At 52.2% G+C, this 18,966-nt stretch overlaps 1 protein-coding gene across 1 annotated transcript in view; it reads left to right on the top strand.

Moving 5' to 3' along the window:
• Nucleotides 1-18,966, top strand: part of TESC (tescalcin) — a 51,437-nt gene that overhangs the window by 12,746 nt on the left and 19,725 nt on the right. Inside the window, exon 2 of the mRNA XM_047088158.1 lies at nt 11,777-11,846. Coding sequence (XP_046944114.1) covers nt 11,777-11,846 — 70 coding nt within the window. The remainder of the gene's footprint in view (nt 1-11,776; nt 11,847-18,966) is intronic.

Raw genomic sequence — 18,966 nt, 5'->3', positions numbered from 1 at the left:
CTTTCCTGCACCACATGGGTTTGGATCTTGCACCTGTGCATGGCACAGACTTGGCATCTTGGTACATCACAGGCCTGCCCCCTTTCTCCTGCCTCTGGCCACCTCCTTAGCCAAGTCCACTTCCTTGCTGATTGTCGGAGACAGTAGGGAATACTTTTTCTAGCCCATCTTCCACGGGGAAGCAGCCTTGTATGCTTCAGCTTCTGATAGGAGTCTCCCTTCTGGCCTCCATAGAACCACGGCCACTTCTGTCACTCAGTGGGCTGGAAGCTTCCTACCCTTAGCTGTTAGAGCCTGTAACCATTCTCACAGCCCTGGGCCACCTCAGCAGCATCTCATACTCCCGCCCTGCTGGGTGTGACGTCCCTCCTTGCTTCTGGCCTTGAGAGTGTCCCTTGCTTTTGAGCTTAGTGGTGTATGTGAGGTTTTTCCTATTTTATCCAGTGCTTCAGGGATCTGTGCTGGGATGGAGGGTCTGTGTTAGTTCCACGGAGCAGGAACTGGAGTTCTTTACCTAATAAGCCTTCCTGTTTTCGGTGAGCCTGTCTCCGCTTGATTTGGCCTCCATCTAATTCTGGAGTTGAAGATAGTTCTGGAAGGATGTGGGAAGCCATTTGTTTCCTTGGATGCTCTGAAAGACGCCCACTCTTCAAATCTCTGCTGGTTCACTCGCATCTCCCCCCACCCGCCTTCCCCATCTTTAGTCTTCTTATTACAACGGAGACCTCTTTGTCTCTTTAGTGACATAAATGATACGTGTTCCTTGTCCCCCTCATCCTCAACTTTGGGCACAGAGCAGCTCCTGCCTCTGAGTAAATGCTACCACATGGCAGTTATTGCTGGGATCGGGCAAATGGCAAAGCGCACAGCAGTAGGAAGGTGAGCACAGATGAGCAAAGCCCAGGCTGTATGATTCTGAGAGTCGTGCTCACCCACTCTGACCGGGTGCCAAGGTGCCTCATCGCTCATGGGAAAAGGATAGTTTCCAAAGTCAAGCCCCTTCATTCTGTCTCAGCTTCTGCTATGGAAGATTCATTCCGCGAGGAAAGATACCCACAGAGATCCTTAGGAGACCCTCCATACTTGAGATTAAAATAAAAGCCATCCCCATGCTGGCCGGGGCCTGGGGCAGCCCCTCCCAGGAGTTCCTTGGCTCGTAACTTAGAGACTGAGTTGAAGTTGGCATGAAAAGGGTTCGAAGGTGCTGGATAAAAGCCAGTAGCGGACCTCCTTGTTCCTACTTCTGCTTTGGAGACTAGAATTGGCTTTGATAATTTCCTTCTCAAGGCCGAGTGCGTCTTTGTGGGTTTTTTTTTTTTTTAATTTGCTTATTTTTGAGAGCACGCTCATGAGTGCGGGGGGAGGCTAGTGGGCAGAGAGAGGGAGAGAGAGCATCCCAAGTGGGCTCCGTGCTGCCAGCGCAGAGCCCGATTCGGCGCTCGAACTCACGAACTGCGGGATCATGACCTGAGCTGAGATCACGAGTTGGGACGCTTACCCAACTGAGCCACCCAGGCGCCCTGCATCGCTGGTTTATTTACAAATCCAGGCGGTGAGGCGTGGTCCCTGATGGGTACACACTGAGTGTGTGGCGCAGGGGAAGGACGGAAGCAGGGCGTCCGTGAAGCCACGCGAAGCATCTTCTGTACGACGGGCTGGTCCCTTTCCAGGCTGTGGAGGTCTCCATCCACTCTTAACCCTCCTCCCCCCACCTCCCTCCCGAGGCCCAGGATTAGTCATTGCTTTGGCTGTAGCCCCAGGCAGCGTGCAGTTGCCTCTTCCCTCCCCTGTGAGTGAGCTGGGAGACCTTGGAGGCGCAGAGTAGGCACCACAGGATTATTACTTTAAGGGCATCGTCATAGCTCTAGTGGCAACTCTGGTGTCTCAGCTCTTCCCGCTGGGTCCGGTGCAAAATATATGTGATTTTCTTAAAATTAAAAAAAAATTTGTTAATGTTTGTTTATTTTTTTAATGTTTATTTTTGAGAGAGACAGAGACAGAACGTGAGTGGGTGAGGGGCAGAGAGAGAGGGAGGCACAGAACCCGAAGCGGGCTCCAGGCTCCAAGCTGTCAGCACAGAGCCCCATGTGGGGCTTGAACTCACGAACCCCGAGATCACGAACCGAGCCGAAGTCGGACGCCCAACCCACGGAGCCACCCAGGCGCCCCTGATTTTTTTTATTTAATTGGGGAAAGACTCACACAACCTAAAACTTCCCATAGTCACCATTTTTGAACCTACAGTTCGCTGGCTTAGTTAAGCGCATCCACGGTGTTGTGCGGCCATCAGTTCCAGGGCATCCTCACCGCCTCCCCCCCCCCCAAAAGAAACTTCGTGCCCATTAGCTGCCCCTGAAATCCCCCCGCGCACAGCCCGTGGCAACCACAAATCTACTTTCTGAACCCGTGGACTCGCCTTTTTGAATTTTTTTTTTTCCAACGTTTATTTATTTTTGGGACAGAGAGAGACAGAGCATGAACGGGGGAGGGGCAGAGAGAGAGGGAGACACAGAATCGGAAACAGGCTCCAGGCTCTGAGCCATCAGCCCTGAGCCCGATGCGGGGCTCGAACTCACGCACCGCGAGACCGTGACCTGGCTGAAGTCGGACGCTCAACCGACTGCGCCACCCAGGCGCCCCTGGACTCGCCTTTTTGGATGCTCCGTGTAAATGGCAGGCTATAGCGGTGGCCTTGGGTGCTTGGCATCCTGTTCTCAAGGTCGTCTGTGCTGCAGCAGGTGTCCGTGCTTCCTTCCTTTCTGTGGTAGGATGATGTGGGGCTGCGTAGAGCTACCCCGTTTGGTTCATCCGTCGACCACTCGATGCACGCTTGGGTGTCTCTACCCTCCGGGGATCGCGCATGGCGTGTCTGCGACTCTGATTGTTTTCCGGGGCGTGGACAGCTTCAGGAGGGTGGTGCTCTTGTGATCTCTGTATTCCGGGGGAGGCGGGGACAGTTGAGTGGGACGGGAAGCTGGGGACCGAGCCAGCAGCTTTTGGCAGAGATGTTGTTAGCTCACCTTTCTTTCTGGCCTGGCTCACCTCTGTATTTGGGGACTTTGGCTGGTGCTTGGGTTGAGTCCTGGCCGGTCTGTCAGGACATGGCAAGCCGGAGAGCTTTGGGGGCCCTGGAAGCCACCGAGACCTTCCCAGTGATGCCACTGGGCGTCCTGGGGTCTGCATCCAGGGCGGCACGGCTGGGGAGACGGGGAGGCAGGGTGGCTCCTGCAGAGCCCCTGGAGAGATCAGGTGCATAATGTCAGTCGCCCTTGTCCTTGCAACTGCGTTTTGAGACCCCCACCCCCACCCCCACCCCCGGACGGCTACACCTGCCAACCCCTCAGCGGGTTCCCTACATCCTGTCCTTTGCATCCACCCTCCATTCTGTCACCAGGCACATGCGATCTTGTCCCTTCCCTTAGCATCCTATGTAAACTCAGGGTGAGGTCTGAATGCTTGAGTTCAGTATGTGTGACTGCCGCTACTTACCTCCTTTCTCCGCTGTCCTCAGCCTGCCTTCTGCCCGGGCTGAAGAACCCGGGGCTTCCTGAGCTCTGCCCTCCCCGGCCTGGCCCTCAGCTTTCAGGATCCCATAGGGCATCAGCTCCCTATGGGGTGCTCCTTAGCAAGCTGACACCACGTTTCTTACCCTGGACCCCAGGGAGGTGACGTGCGTTTCCAGTAGATAAGGGCTCTGCTCGTGTCTGTACCCCCAGCATCTACCGGGCACCCAGTAAATGTCTCTTAGTGAACAGCATCCCTCAGAGGGAGTCAGTCAGGTCTCCCCGCACCCCTGGGAGCCAGCGTGGATTTGGGAAGGACCAAGCGCTATTTTAGGTGCCCTTTGCCACCAGACTCGGGCTCCGGGGATACAGGCTCAAGTGATCCTGGCCACCCCATAGTGGGTGTGGTGAAGGCTGATGCTCGATCTCCTCCAGAGTCAGATGAGGGAGGCTGGGCCTCGTGAGGGATTTCATGCCCCTTTTCTGGGTCTCCTGCCTCCACCCGGGCTCCTGCCTCCACCTCCTTGAGGGTTGTCTCTGACCTCCTGGTCTACGCGACCCTCCTCCTGCCCGGTGACCCCTTGCTCAGCACAGCGAGGCTGTAAGGTGGCTCCCACAGCCCGACAGGGGAGGCCAGGACCAGGCAGAAACCCCATGTCCGCATCACTCCACATTCTCTCGACCCCGAACCCTGGCAACCCCGTAATCTACTTTCTGTGGCGAGATTTGCCTACTCTGGACGTTTCACATACACGGAATCCTACGATACGTGGCTGCGTCCGGCTTCTCTCCTTGGCATTATGTATTCAGGGTTCATGGATGTTGGAGCATGTGTCCACGCTTCGTTCCACTTGTGACCGAATCCTACGCCACTGTATGGACAGACCACGTTTTGTTTATAGTTTCGTCTATCGTTGGGCGTTTGCGTTGTTCCCTCTAGGCTATTGTGAATGGTGCCGCTGTGAATGCTCGTTTATGGGTTTTTGTGTGGACGTGGTTTTCAGGTATCTCGGGTACGTATTTGGGAGGAAGATTTCTGGATTACGTGGTGAATCTTTAATTTATTGAGGATCCACGGAATTGTGTCCCACGGTGGCTGCACCGTGTGACATTCCCATCAGCAGCGCACGAGGATGTCAGTTTCTCCGCAGTCTCACCGGCACTTGTTACTGTAGGTTTTATTTTTCATCCTAGCCATCAACGTTGAAATTGAAGATTATACAAGGCATCTCTGATAATTACAGAAAAGTTAAGGGACCGATCAGCAAAGATAAGGGACAAGAGGAAGAGAGGGATGTGCTGTAAACCTGCCGCCTGGAAGCACTGTGCTATTTTGTTCATCCTTTCCTATTTTTTTCCTGTGCACACAACTGTATCATTACGGACTTTCATGTACGTGAGATCTTGTGGCCTGTTGGTCTTTCCCTGTAGCGATATCCCATGAAAATTTTTCTGTGTTCTAAATATTTAAAAAAAATTTTTTTAATGTTTATTTTTGAGAGAGAGGGAGAGACGGAGTGTGAACGAGGGAGGAGCAGAGAGGGAGACGGAGACGGAATCCAAAGCAGTCTCCAGGCTCTGAGCTGTCTGCACAGCGGGGCTCAAACCCGGGGTCATGACTTGAGCTGAGATCGGATCCTTAGCCAACTGAGCCACCCAGGCTCCCCTAAATATTTTAAAAATGTTTCTTAAGGCTCGGTAGTATACTGCCTTTGGGATGTACCAGGATTTATTTCAACCCGTTTCCTTATAGCTCACCACTTCCCCAATTTTAAAGTTTGCTTATTTACATACTTATTTATAGATTTTTTTTAAAGTTTATTTTGAGAGAGAGCATGCAAGCAGGGGAGGGGCAGATAAAGAGCGAGAGCACACGAGAATCCATAGCAGGCTCTGCACGAAGCCTGACGCAGGGCTGGTACCCGCTAACCATGAGATCGTGACCTGAGCTGAAATCAAGAATCAGATACTTAAGCCACTGAACCACCCAGGTGTCCCATGAGTTTATTTTGAGAGAGAGAGGGACGGAGAGAGAGAGCGGGCACGTGCACATGAGCAGGGGAGGGGGAGAGAGAGAATCCCAAGCAGGCTCCACGCTGTCAGTGCAGAGCCCGACGCTGGGCTCTGTCTCCCAGTTAGATCATGAGCTGAAGTCAAGAGTCATGTGCTTAACTGACCGAGCCACCCAGGTGACCCAGTTTTTTACTGTTTTAAACAGGCCAGGATGATGACGGTTACCTGTTTATCTCTGTACAGTCGTCTCAGTTCCTCAGTATTTGTTCCTAGGGATCAAGTTGCTGGTTAAAAGCAGATACCAGCACTGTCCAGCGCAAATTATAATGCAAGGCGGAATAATCCTAAATGTTTTCAGAAGCTACATATGTAATTCTACGTTTTCTAGTAGCCATGCTTTAAAAAAAATTTTGTAATGTTTATTTTTGAGGGAAAGCACGAGCAGGGGGGGAGGGGCAGAGAGACGGGGAGACACAGAATCCGAAGCAGGCGCCAGGCTCCAAGCCGACAGCACAGAGCCCGACGCGGGGCTCGAACCCACGAACCGAGAGATTGTGACCTGAGCCTAAGTCGGCCGCTTAACTGACTGAGCCACCCAGGCACCGCCCCTGTAGTAGCCATGTTTAGAAAAGAAACAAGATACAGTTAATGTTAATATTTTACTTCTAAAATATTTCAATGTGTGACCAATATAAAAATTATGGAGACTGTGTGCATTCTTTTTTGTACTAAGTCTTTGGAAGCTGGTGTGTATTTTACACAATTTCACACCTCCGGTCCCAGCTTGGACTACACACACACACACACACACACACACACACACACACACACACAGATTGGGCCAGTTAAACTCCCACCAGCCTGTGGAAGGGTGTGACCTCAACCCTCAGGCTGAAATCTAAAACCAAAGATAACGAGGTCAACGTGCCAGGCACCCGAGTGACTCTGCCTCTTGTCTCCATGGCACCCGTGACCGCCTGGGGACCTGGAGAAAGGCTGAGGGAGGAACAGGGAGACTAGAAGAGCTTCCGTCCTTGGAGCCCCCGAGGGCGCTCCGCACACAGGTGTAGGTGCCCACAGGACACATCCTCTGGGGGACCCCGGGACCTGAGAGCGTGTGAGGTCTTCAGAAGTCAGTTTGTGAGGCCTCGGATGTTCCTTCTCCCAGTCCCTGAGCCCGGGGAGGCTTCCCCGAGTTGAGCTCTGAGCTCTTGGCTCAGGGGATTTGGGTGCCGAAGACAGGGGACCAGAGATGGGAGGCTGTTTTCCTCATCCCTCTGCTTTTAGTCAGGCACGACAGGGAAGGGTGTGGGCACCCGTGCGTGCGCTTTGGATGCAGTTCGCCGGAATTTCATTAGACAAACCTGGTCTCTGATTTCTGGCGTGCCCACCACCTCTTGTCTGTGTGAGCGTGGGCACGTCTCGGTGTTCCCGTCTCTAGAATGGGGGTACGCACCATCCCTAGCCGATAGGATTGACGAGAGGGTTGTGTGAGTAGGGCTGACACAGTGCCCTTGACACAGTCAGTGCTCAATTGACGTGGACTGCTGTGGTTCCCGGGATTAGGCACGTAATTCATTTTCCTGATGGCGCTTTTGAGACGTAACACGTTCCCTACATCTCATCCATTCAAAGCGTACTCGGGTTTTAGTATACTCACAGGGCTGGGCGTCCCTCACGATCTAACTTTGGAACATTTTCCTCCCCTCCCTCCCGCCCTCCCCCAAGAGGCTCAGTACCTATCAGCATGACTCCCCATCCTTGCCTAGCCCCAGGCAAGCCCTGGTCTAGTTTGGATTTGCCTACCTGAGCATCTCCTATAAATGGATTCATGCAATGTTAGGAGCACACGTGTGGCTGCAATTTCTATGGTTATTTCTCGTCCGTGGGCTTTTGTTTTTTGTGTTTTTGTTTTTGGGTTTTTTTTTTTTTTTTGATCTGCGGTTGAGAGCTGGGCTGCCTTTGATCGGTAACCCACGAGCAGAAAACCGCACACGTTCTGCCAGACAAACTGAGCTTAAATCGTGGGCCTCCCTTTCAAGTTTAGGGCCTGACCTTCAAGTCACCTAACCCCTCAGATCCTCAGTTTGCTCTTCTGGAAAATGGGAGCAGTCCTTCCATTATACGGTCATGGTAAGGGTTAAATAAGACCACGTGTGCCCAGGACATGGTACTCAGCTAACAGATGATTCATCAGTAGCAATATTTTCGAGATCCTTCGGCTGTCCCATGTGCTACCATATTGTGTGCCTCAAATACTCATTACATGACTAATAAATATGCATTGTGTATTAGAGGAAATTTAGAAGATATAGATGAATGAAACCAAAACAAAGCCTTTAATCCCTCTACTGAGAAAGACAATTGCTGTTATTATTTTGGGGAAAGGGAGTCCGAATTTTCTTTCATTACTTCTATGCATTTGTGTATATCTACATGTTTTCCCCAGCATGAGGTCATGCTATTTTTGTAGCAGGCGGTTGTGTTTTAAGGAAGGTCCATGCCCAGTGTGGGGCTTGACCTCACAACCCCAAAACTGAGAGGGGCAGGCTCTACCCGCTGAGCCAGCCAGGCGCCCCATAGCAAGCTGTTTGAAACATTTTTAAAGTTCATTTTGAGCGACACACACACACACACACACACACACACACACACACACGGAATCCCAAGCAGGCTTTGCATTGACAGGGCTCGAACTCACAAACCATGAGATCATGACTTGAGCTGATATCAAGAGTGGGACCCTCAGCTGAGCTACCCAGGCGCCCTGACTTTTAAACATTCTCTGTGGAACGTATTTTCATGTCCGATATATAACTGTCACTCCTCAAAAGCAGCTTCCTTTTTTTTTTTTTTTTTTTTTTTAATTGGCTAAGCATTCCGTAAAATATTTGACCAATCTGCTTTGGGTGAGCACTTAGGTCGAGTCCATTTTTTAAGCTGTTAAGAATCCACGGGTGGACACATTTATGTATTCGTCTTTTGTACTCGTTGGATTTATTTTTTCCTGCCAGGTAGAATCACTGAAATTTTCGGGTAAACCTTTTATCGTAATATCAGGTACAGAAAAGTACATCACCTGTGAGCATAGAGTTCCGTGTCCTTGCTGAGCACACGTGTGTGTAACCTGAACGTGGATGAAGAAATAGAATATTCCCACTACCCAGAGGTGCCCCTCACGCCCCATTCAAATCACTACTCCCCATTCGGGAGCAACCACTATTCTGACTTCTCTTTTTTAAAAAAATAAGACAACATCATCATCATTTTTATTATATTTTTTAAACTCTTTTTTTTCTTTTAGAGAGTGCATGAGTGGGGGGGGGGAGAGAGAGAGAGAGAGAGAGAGAGAGAGAGAGAGAGAATCTCCAGCAGGCCCCATGCTCACCCCTATGTGGAGCCTGACGTGGGGCTTGCTCCCATGACCCTGGGATCATGACCCGAGCCGATATCAAGGGTCGGACACTCAACTCTCTGTGCCACCCAGGCACCACCTTGTCATTTCTATTATCAGACAAGTCTTAGATAGGTTCATAGCAAAATTCAGAGGAAGTTAGTTTTTGCCTATGCCCTCACCCCGACACGTGCCATAGCCTCCCGCCTTACCCGTGGCCCCCACCAGTGTGGTACGTTTTATACAGTCGATGAACCTGTATCGACACCTCATTATCGCCCGGAGTCCATTGTTCACATTAGGGTTCACCTGTGGTGGTGCACCTTCTGCAGGTTTGGACGTATGTTCAGCGACGTGTGTCCGTCACGATGGGACCCACAGGATAGTTTAACCGCCCCGGAAACCCTCTGTGCTCTGCCTGTTCATTCCTCATCCCCAGACTCGGACACGGAGACTTTCTCGTGTCTCCGCGGTTTTGCCTTTTCCAGGAGGTCCTATAGTAGAATCTTACCGTGCGCAGCCTTTCCATCCCGACTTCTGACACTACAGAGGAGTTTTTACCCGTTTTCGAGCTCCATTTAAATGGAATCCTAACGTACTTGCTCTTTCGCATCTGACTTCTTTTCCTTGATTTTATGTTTCTGAAGCTCACCCAAGTTATGGCACGCACCGTCTGCTCGCTTTCCTTGCTGTATACTATTCCATTGCTTGAGTAGACTGCGCCTCAACAGTTGATTCTGCCGTTGTCGGGCATTTGGATAGGTTCCAGTCTAGGGCTGTTGGAACCGCACTGCTGTGAACCTCTCCTTCTTTTCTGTACCTCTTCTGACGAGCGCAAGTGTGCATTTCTGTTGGATGTGTACCCAGGACTGCAATCGCTCAGCCCTGTAGAGTATTCAGATGTCCTTGCTGATACACTCATGATAGGAATGGCCATGTCCTCCTCCAGAAAGGTGGTTATTGCCCCTCACGGTCATCCCACTTTTCCAAGAGTCAGTTTCTACATCTGTAATGGGAATACAGCCCTATCCCAGGGTGCCATGGGGAACAGGTGCACTAATGTGTGATGTGCCTCTGGTACACGGAGAACCCTTCACAGCTGTTGGCCGTCCTAAGGGGTATTTCCTCACCAACAGCTTCTAGGGAGGCTGGAGAATTCTGAGCTATAGATTCTTTTTTTAAAAAATACTTATTTACTTTGGGAAGAGCACAAGCAGGGGAGGGGCAGAGAGAGGGGGACAGAGGATCTGAAGCAGGCTCTGCACAGACAGCAGTGAGCCCGATGTGGGGCTCGAATTCACAAACCGTGAGATCATGACTTGGGCCGAAGTCAGACGCTCAACTGACTGAGCCACCCAGGAGCCCTTGAGCTATGTATTCTTAAAGTGATACAACCTGAGCCTGAGACCCCCCCCCACCCCACCCCAAGAAAGATGAGGAGGACACCTGGCTAGCTCAGTCGGTGGAGCATGTGACTCTTGATCTTGGGGTTGTAGTTTGAGCCCTGCATTGGGTATAGAAATTACTTAAATTACTTAAAAAGGGGGTGCCTAGGTGGCTCAGTCGGCTGAGTGTCTGACTCTTGATTTCGGCTCAGGTCATGATCCCAGGGTCGTGGGATCGAGCCCCACGTTGGGCTCCGTGCTGAGCGTGGAGACTGCTTGGGATTCTCTCTCCCTCTGCCCCTTTCCCCCCTCATGCACGCACACACTCTCTCTCTCTCTCTAAAGTAAAAAAAAAAATATTTTTTTCTTTTAATACTTGGAAAAAACCCAACAGCAAATGAGATGACCAGCTGGTCCCAGAAATTAGCTGTCTCTGGAACAAGAAAAGACATTTATAATAGGGCATGGGAAATGCCGGGAGGAGCCAGGGGGAGGGGGGATGGCTGTTTCTCAGCCCAGCCCCTATTTGGAAAGTTTTGCCTGAACCGTGTATAGTCCCCGGGAACCGGCCCTCAAGGCCTTGGAGCACCAGGATATGTGGGCGGGCAGGCGATACCGAGTGAAGGCAGGTTGAAGGCGGGGTCAGGAGATGGACCCCACTCCACCAGTCACCGGTCGTGCGGTCTCGAGTGCTCTGAGCTGCAGTTTGCAAATTATCCCACAGAGAAAAGCACATCTGCTCCCTTATGCAGGATGTGTCGTGGATGAGGGGAGAGAATGCAGGTCCGGGTGTCATACTGTGTGCTTCATGAAACAGGCCCTCGTGGGGGCGGAGCCCTTATGAAACCCGGAACGTGCAAGGCCCTGTCTTACCGGGGAAGACACGCTGGCCCGCCAGCCCGAAATGGTAATTACGAAAAACTGTACTTAAGGTTTTCTAGAACTACTGGGAAGATCTAAATACGTCCTCCACAGCGCAATGATCAAAATTCTCTTTCTTCTCCTTCCAGTCCCCTTGCTGCACCAGATTCTCCTTCCGCGTCCTACTACGTGTCTCCCAAGTGACTTCCAGCAGCAGCCCAACCCCTTTGCCCTGCCCCTCTGTCTCTCCGTACGTGACCGTATGAAGCCCCTTGCTCAGCTAGGAAAACCCCTGTCTTCGGGAGCAGGAGGGGAAGAAGTCACACGGATGTGATCCCTTTAGGGGGAAGGGGAAAATGAGCTGGTTCACTTTCGTGCTGTCCCGGCAGCTGCCGTTCGTAGCACAGGCTGTCTTGCCGGGGGATCGGAGGTAATGACCCCAGGGGTGCACTGCCAGGAAGAATGGGACGCCCTTTGTCGGTTTCTTCGTCTGGTGGTGGTCGGTGTTGCCCGCCTGGGAAGTGTGGGAGAATGTCACCAGCCTCCTGCTGGTGGCTCAAGTTCAGCGGTCAGTGATGTCTTCTCTCTCTCTTTCTCTCCCTCCCTCCCCTGTTTCCCAGTCTCCTCAGACCAGATCGAGCAGCTCCACCGGAGGTTTAAGCAGCTGAGTGGAGACCAGCCCACCATTCGGTAAGATCTGCAGTTGGGTTTGGGCCTTGGGCAGCAACATGGCCCTTGAGGATTTCTCTTCTCTCTCTTTCCCTGAGTTCAGCATGACTCTGGAAGAGCCCCTGGGTGGCCCCATTTCCTGTGGCAAACTTGCAGTTGTCATTCTTTTGGTCCCTCTAGATAAGATGTTCTAGAGCCATACTTGTTGGCATCAGGAATGTCTGTCTAGAGTGAAGACAGGGGGCCAGTCAGCCACGTGTACCCTGCCCTGGCTTCCTCAAATGGGACATGCTCCTGGCCTCTGTGCTTAGAATCTCAGGTATACGTAACTTGAAGACCTCGTTGAAGGTCTCTTCACTCTGCTTCCTCTCTGTTGTTAGTTCCGGCCTCAGGCAAGATGGCGGGCAGCAGACTGATTTCTTGACAGAAGTCAGACTGGCCATCCTACATTGCCTTTAAAAAATTTTTTTTTAAATGTTTATTTTTGAGAGACAGAGCATGAGTGGGGGAGGGGCAGAGACAGAGGGAGACACAGAACCGGAAGCAGGCTCCAGTCTCTGAGCTGTCAGCACGGAGCCCGACTCGGGGCTTGAACTCACAAGCCGTAAGATCATGACCTGAGCTAAAGTCAGATGCTCACCCGACTGAGCCACCCAGGTGCCCCCCTACATTGCATGTTTAATGTTGATCTTTTAGAAGCTGGGTAGGTTCATTCTCTCTTTTTTTTTTTTTTTAATTGGTTTTTAAGTTTATTTTTGACAGAGTACGAGCATGAGCTGGGGAGGGGCAGAGAGAGAGGGAGACACAGCACCTGAAGCAGGCTCCGGGCTCTGAGCTGTCAGCACAGAGCCCGACGCAGGGCTCGAACTCACAGACTGTGAGGTCATGACCTGGGCCGAAGTCAGACACCCAACCGACTGAGCCACCCAGGCGCCCCAGGTTATTTCTTTATGAGGAGCAATGCCCTAAACTGTCCTCCTTACCCCAAGAGAGAGTGTGTTCAGTCTTCCATGCTGGTTGAGTTCTATAGAACTAGGTTAGTGAGCGATCCTAGTTAGCATGTTTGGTCGTTGCACAGTTGGGGGGGAGGAAGCTTCGAGTTGAAGTGTAGCAAGCGGGGTCCCCGACGCACAGTAAACAGCGTTCTACCACAGACTTTCAAACAGATGGAGTTTCCTAAAATAAATGTGCAAGGTCTTCAGGTTACAGTCTTTGAACTTCCAACATTTAATAATACTTAATAATAATTTAATAATATTAAAAATATTAAAATTTAAAAATAATACTTAATAACCTTTAATAACCCAGGGAAACGTCCTTCTTCTTAGCCAACGGACTAGAATTTCACCTAAGCTTTATGGAAATTGACAGAAACAATGATCACTTTCCTTGGTCTGTCTAAACAAGAGCATGTTGTCGATCCCACGCGTCATGGTTTCAAAGCATCCGTTTCCAGAGCTTAGATTCTGGTGATCTCTTGGTTCCTGTGGCCTCCTGTCTGTTTGATTGTATCCAAGGCAGAATTAAAGCCAGTTAGGAGTGTTGTGGTCAATTCTGTCCGTGACACCTGGGTAAGCCCCGTGAAGGAGAGGGAGTGAGCCCAGGGGAAAGTCACCTGGCTTCTCATCGGCTCCGAGAGCGTTCCATGTCCGAGTTGGAGCCGGTCACCGTGGCCAGGGCTAGAGATGCAAATTGGTTTTTCCCAGAGCAGTGATGGAGCGGGGCTGGGCCATCAGCCGGGGTGCAGACTGGAGTGCTTTCCCAGGGCCGGGTGGGCACACCTTGGCCGGACACCTGGGAGTCTAATTTCCAGACTTGGAAATTAGTGTGTTTAATTTCCAGACTTGGGGGAAACAGAGGCAAAAACCCAGACTTGAGAAACCGTTTGCATCGGCCTCCTGTATAGGAGGGGCTGTGTGTGTTTGCGTTAGTTGCTCTCTGTCTCTGAGCCTCCGTCCTCATCCGTAAAGTGATTTGGGTGCGGAACGTAAGCAGGTGCCATGCGGGAAGATCCCACTTTGAGCCGGTTGGGCAGCCCGGCTGCCATCCTCCCCACGGTTGGTGAGGTCTCGGGGACCCACCTTGAGATGCCTGTTAGCAGATGTCTGACCGTGGGGCGGGAGTGGAAGCGGGAGCACAGGTGCTGTGTGGGGAGGGGGCTGTGAGGCCCTCGGAGCCCCTCCCACTTTGAGGGTCTAGCATCCGAGCCCGGTGTTGCCCAGCGGCCCCTTCGAGGCCTCTGCAAGGACGAACTGAAGCACTGTGACCTGCACACATTCTTTCCCAGCTTGAGCGTGTGTGTGTGGATCACTCGAGAATGTTCCTAATGCAGGCTCGGCCTCAGCAGGTGGGTGGGGCCTGAGACTCTGCATTTCACTGGGGGTCGCAGGGCCCCCGGCCCCCGGGCGGCCAGCACGGTGCCCCGGGGCACAGTTAAGTGCTCACTCAGCAAATGCAGCTGCCTTTCTCTCTGCCACTGACCCGCTCTCCCGCCCCCTGGCCTCAGACGTCAGTCTGTGTGGTATTCCCAACCTCCTCCACTCCCCTCAGGCCCGCGGCCTCCCTCCCTGGCCTCACATCCCTCTGACTAAACCCGTCCCGGCTGTTGGGCCTTAGCAACGTTTCTTCAGCCAAGTCTGCCTGGACGATGACCCCGACCCGGTCAGCACCCCGTCAGGCTCCCTGGGCCCCGCACATCTTCTCTGTAGCCGCATGGGGTGACTCCAGTTCGCCTCCCTGTGGGACGCTGGCTGTGAATGTGCGTGTGAATCACCTGGGAGCCTGGTTCAAAGGCAGGATTTGATTCACGGGTCTGGAGCCGGGCCCGAGACTCTGCATTTCCAACAAGCATGGGTGGTCGTGGGCAGGTCGGCCTCCCCAGCACGGAGGATGGTGCCCAGTGGGCCCCCCGGGTTCTATGGGTGGAGGCTGCACCCTCTCAGGCACGGAGACTCCTACCTCCCACTCGTGGGCTAGGCCAGGGCGTGGGAATACGAGCCCTCGGCTCTGCCTGCCCACCCCCAGGACTACCGCACACCTCACCCTTTGCGCATCTGCCGAGACCCAGTGAGCAGCCCTTGCTCCAGCTTTTGGGGCTCCCCTGTGCCTTTAAGGTGACATCCGTACTCTAGCTGGGGTCCACCAAGGTCTTTAGATGCTGGCTTTTGCTTTGCTGAGGTCTCAGTGTGGACACCACGTCCTGCAGGATAACCCCCCTACCTCCTGTCCTCCCATGGCCTCCTCCCGGGGGTGCCCCAACCTGCCACTTACAGAATTGCAACTGTGTCCCTAATAGACAGCTGGCCCCGTGCAGGGTGGGAACTGGGGCTTTTTTTTCTTGGGCCTAGTGCTCAGTTCGGGGCTGGTAACGTTCTAGATGCTCGGGGGTACAACTGGCCGGTTGAATGAATGAATGAATGAATGAGACCAAAGTAATGAGGCAAAAGTGAGTATAAGAACTACCAAAATTCTTTAAAATTGTTTTTAATGTTTATTTTTGAGAGGGAGAGGGAGGGAGGGAGGGGCTGAGAGAGAGAGAGACAGACAGAATCTGAAGCAGGGTCCAAGCTCTGAGCTGTCAGCACAGAGCCCAATGTGGGGCTCAAACTCATGAACTAAAGATCGGAGGCTTAACCAACTGAGCCCTCCAGGCACCCCAGGACTACCAAAGTTCCCTTTATACGCCATGAAGCATGGTGTACGTGAGACCCGTTGTTGTTAATACCGTTTCCCTCCAGAGGGTGTACATATTCCCGGGAAAGAAATTTATCTGGGGCCTGGCTCGTAGGAACTGCTCACCGATGTAAGCTGTTATTATCTGAGCATGTTTTCTGTGCTGCGTAGCCGGAGCATGTTACTTGAGCCTCATAAAAACCCCACAGGAAGCAGTGGTAGGAACACCTGTTCTCCCCATTTTACAGACGGGAGGCTCAGCGAGGTCGTGTACCTGTGCCTGAGTCACACAGCTCGTAAGTGGAGGCGCTCAGTGCTGAGATGCCTCTGTAAGGAAGTTGTGGACATTTCTTGCGAGTGGTCTCAGGACCTCAGTCGCCCTCGTCTGCCGTCTGAGGACCCTTACCATCCGCAGTGGGCATGTATAATTCCCACCACCAAAGCCCCTGCTCCCTAATTTCCTAGTCTCTGCTGGGAGGGTAGCGTCAGCTGCACATGGTGACAGCCCTGCCCAGCAGGAAGGAGGTGACAGGCCACAGTGTTCTATGCAAACAGGCCTGCTTGAAAAGCCCCTCCCAAACCCACTTTGCCTGATCCTAATCTGTCTCTCAGGACCCGGAAAAGGGTGATTGGGCAGGTTTTCGGTCCCACGGGCTTTCCTGCCCACCCTCCTAGGGCAGAAGGATGAGCAGCCCTGGGCTGTGATCTGGTCCCTAGCACCGTCCCCACACTGCCAGGGGGTTCCCGAGTGACCCTGGGGGGGGGGTGCTCTCTGATACCTGGGCACACCTGGGGGGCTGTGGGCTATGCTGGGGTTTCTGAGTAGGGAAAGGAGCTTTTGCTTCCTTAGGGTTGAGTTTGGCGAAAGGCACTGACTGGGGTCTGCTGGGCGAGGCCCCCAGCACCGCAGTCTGTGAGGGGTGTGGGAGGCAGCACCCTTTGCCCCTGCCTCTCAGAAAATGAAGGTGCCCGAGAGCCTAGGATCCCATGGGGCAGGGGTTGGGGGGGAGAGGTAAATACCTCCAGTGCAAAGGCCCCTTAAAAGTGGCCATTTAAACCTGCAGGCTTTAAACATAGACCTAATAAGTTTTGTAAGTTGCATTAAAAAATGAGGGGCTCAGGTCATGATCTCCACGGTTCATGGGTTCGACTCTGCGTGGATAGTGGGGAGCCTGCTTGGGATTCTCGCTCTCCCTCTCCCCCTCCCCCACTTGCTCTCTTTCAAAATAAGTAAACTTAAAAAAATATAAAACTTTAATGAAGAATTGAGTTTCTGAATTTGTGACTTTGATAAGTTGTATATAGCTTAAAAAAAAATCAAAACCGAGTAAAAACTGTCAAAACGGATTTAATGTTAACCCACCATTTTCCTATCCATGTTTGGTTGGTCTCCTCTCCTAAAAATTATCCTAGGATGTCCAGGGATGGCCTCACCCCTGAGGCCTCAAAGCTGATGTGTCAGGACTCCTGCTCTGTGTGTGTGTGTGTGTGTGTGTGTTTCTTACAAAGCCCAGCATCTGATTTAAAAAACAAAAATTCGGGGCGCCTGGGTGGCTCAGTCGGTTGGGCGTCCAACTTCGGCTCCGTTCATGATCTCAGGGTCCGTGTGTTCGAGCCCCGCGTCGGGCTCTGTGCTGACAGCTCAGAGCCTGGAGCCTATTTCCGATTCTGTGTCTCCCTCTCTCTGACCCTCCCCTACTCACGTCTGTCTCTATCAAAAAATGAATGTTAAAAAAAATTTTAAAAACAAAAATTCATAATGCTGCATTACTTTTCTTTAAGGGCCCCCCAAAACCTGAATCCACCCTGACCACAGAGCACTGAGCTCCGTGGCCTCTTGGAGAAATGCTTGAGTAGAAAATGGTCATGTGACACATTGAGTACCAATCCTTTGCAGAGACTTCTGTCCTCAAAACGTTTTCTTCTTCCAGCAGGGAAGCCCCTCCCCAAGGAAACCCCAAGGATTGCAGGTAGTGAGGAAAATACAATAATTGCTGCTTGCACTTTTTCCTTCTGAAGTCGGGCCACTCGACTGGTGAATGTCTCAAACAGCAAATTTGACTTCCTGAGAGTGCCTGCGGCAGGCTCTCGAAGCCCCAGAAATAGACGCTGTGCCATACGTCAGACATAGTGCCGCAGGCCGGTAGGAGGGCTGATTAGGTAAAGCCACACCGTAAAAATATTTGTAGATTCACCAGGCCCCCGAGTGTGGAGTGAGTCGTGGCGTGAAGGGAACCACGGACATACGAGGCGAAGGCGGGGAGCGGTGTTCGTTGTTCGTCACCAAAGCATACGGCAGTCTTGGGACAGGCTGCCCGCCAGGGCACCGACAAAGCCCTGACTCCGCGTCCTGTTTTGCATCCCCCGGCGGCATTCACCCCGGCTCTGTCGAGTTAAAGGTCTGCTCACAGTCAAGTGCGTACGTAGGAGCCCCAGCTGCCGTTAGCTGAGGGCTGGCATGTGCCGGGCACGGGGCTGAATGGCCACACGTGGGGTCCTAGGGGTCTCAGGGAGCCTGTGAAGTTCACACCATTATCCCATCTTCCAGATTGAGAAACTGAGGCTCAAGAGGATAAGGTCACCCAGCAGGGCTTGGGGGTTCAGAGGCAGAGCTGGAGGCCCCCAAATATTTTCCTATTTAAAATTTGTATCTTTTAGGGACACCTGGGTGGCTCACTTGGTGGAGCGTCCTAGCCTTGGTTTCAGCTCAGGTCATGATCTCACGGTTCATGGGTTCGAGCCCCGCGTCGGGCTCTGTGCTGGCAGCTCAGAGCCTGGAGTCTGCTTCCATTTCTGTGTCTCCCTGTCTCTGTTCCTCCCCCACTCGCACTGTGTCTCACTCTCTCAAAAATAAGCAAACAGTAAAAAAAATTTTTTAAAGCTGTATCTTTTGATGGGTTTACTTAGGGAGGGTGTTCCCTGCTTAGAAGAAAAGCCAGAGCCTACAGTGATCACACTGCATTTGTCTAAAGTAAGTCATTTTAATCCAGTCACTTTGCTTTTAACTTGTCGAATAGCTAGAAATTTCCTTTTTTTTACCTTTCTTTAAGTACTCACAACAGTGAAGAGTTGAGGCCCTGCCTTCGTCCTCAGGCCATTTTGCTGTCAGTGTTTAACAGGTTCCGGGAGTTAAGCATCTTCCCTTTAAGGCGTCAGCTTGGAGGGCGCATGTTCATCTGAAAGAGAAGAACCCACGGTTGCTTGTAAAACTCCCCAGGCCACAGTGGGCACAAGCGGGCCCGCTCTCCTGTCTGTTCAGGTGACCCAGAGAGCCGTGCAGGGGTCCCTTCAGTGTGAGGGGTGCAAGGTGTCCCTGAAACAGGACGAAGCTTTCTAAATGGACCCGAATAATTTGCAAGTACTCGAATAGAAAGTTTTTACGGAGACTCTTTCCCCCAGAAGCTGAAGGACTCAGCCCTTGCTTGCAGAAGCAGGTGGTGGGGGCTTCTGTTTGGAGTGGGGACATGGG

This window comes from Lynx rufus, unplaced genomic scaffold, assembly GCF_022079265.1.
Source record: "Lynx rufus isolate CCGP_SWC_20201006 ecotype Redwood Valley unplaced genomic scaffold, mLynRuf1.p SCAF_24, whole genome shotgun sequence".
Taxonomy (NCBI): domain Eukaryota; kingdom Metazoa; phylum Chordata; class Mammalia; order Carnivora; family Felidae; genus Lynx; species Lynx rufus.
The sequence above is the reverse complement of the archived record's forward strand: the minus strand, read 5'-3'. Positions and strand labels throughout refer to the sequence as shown.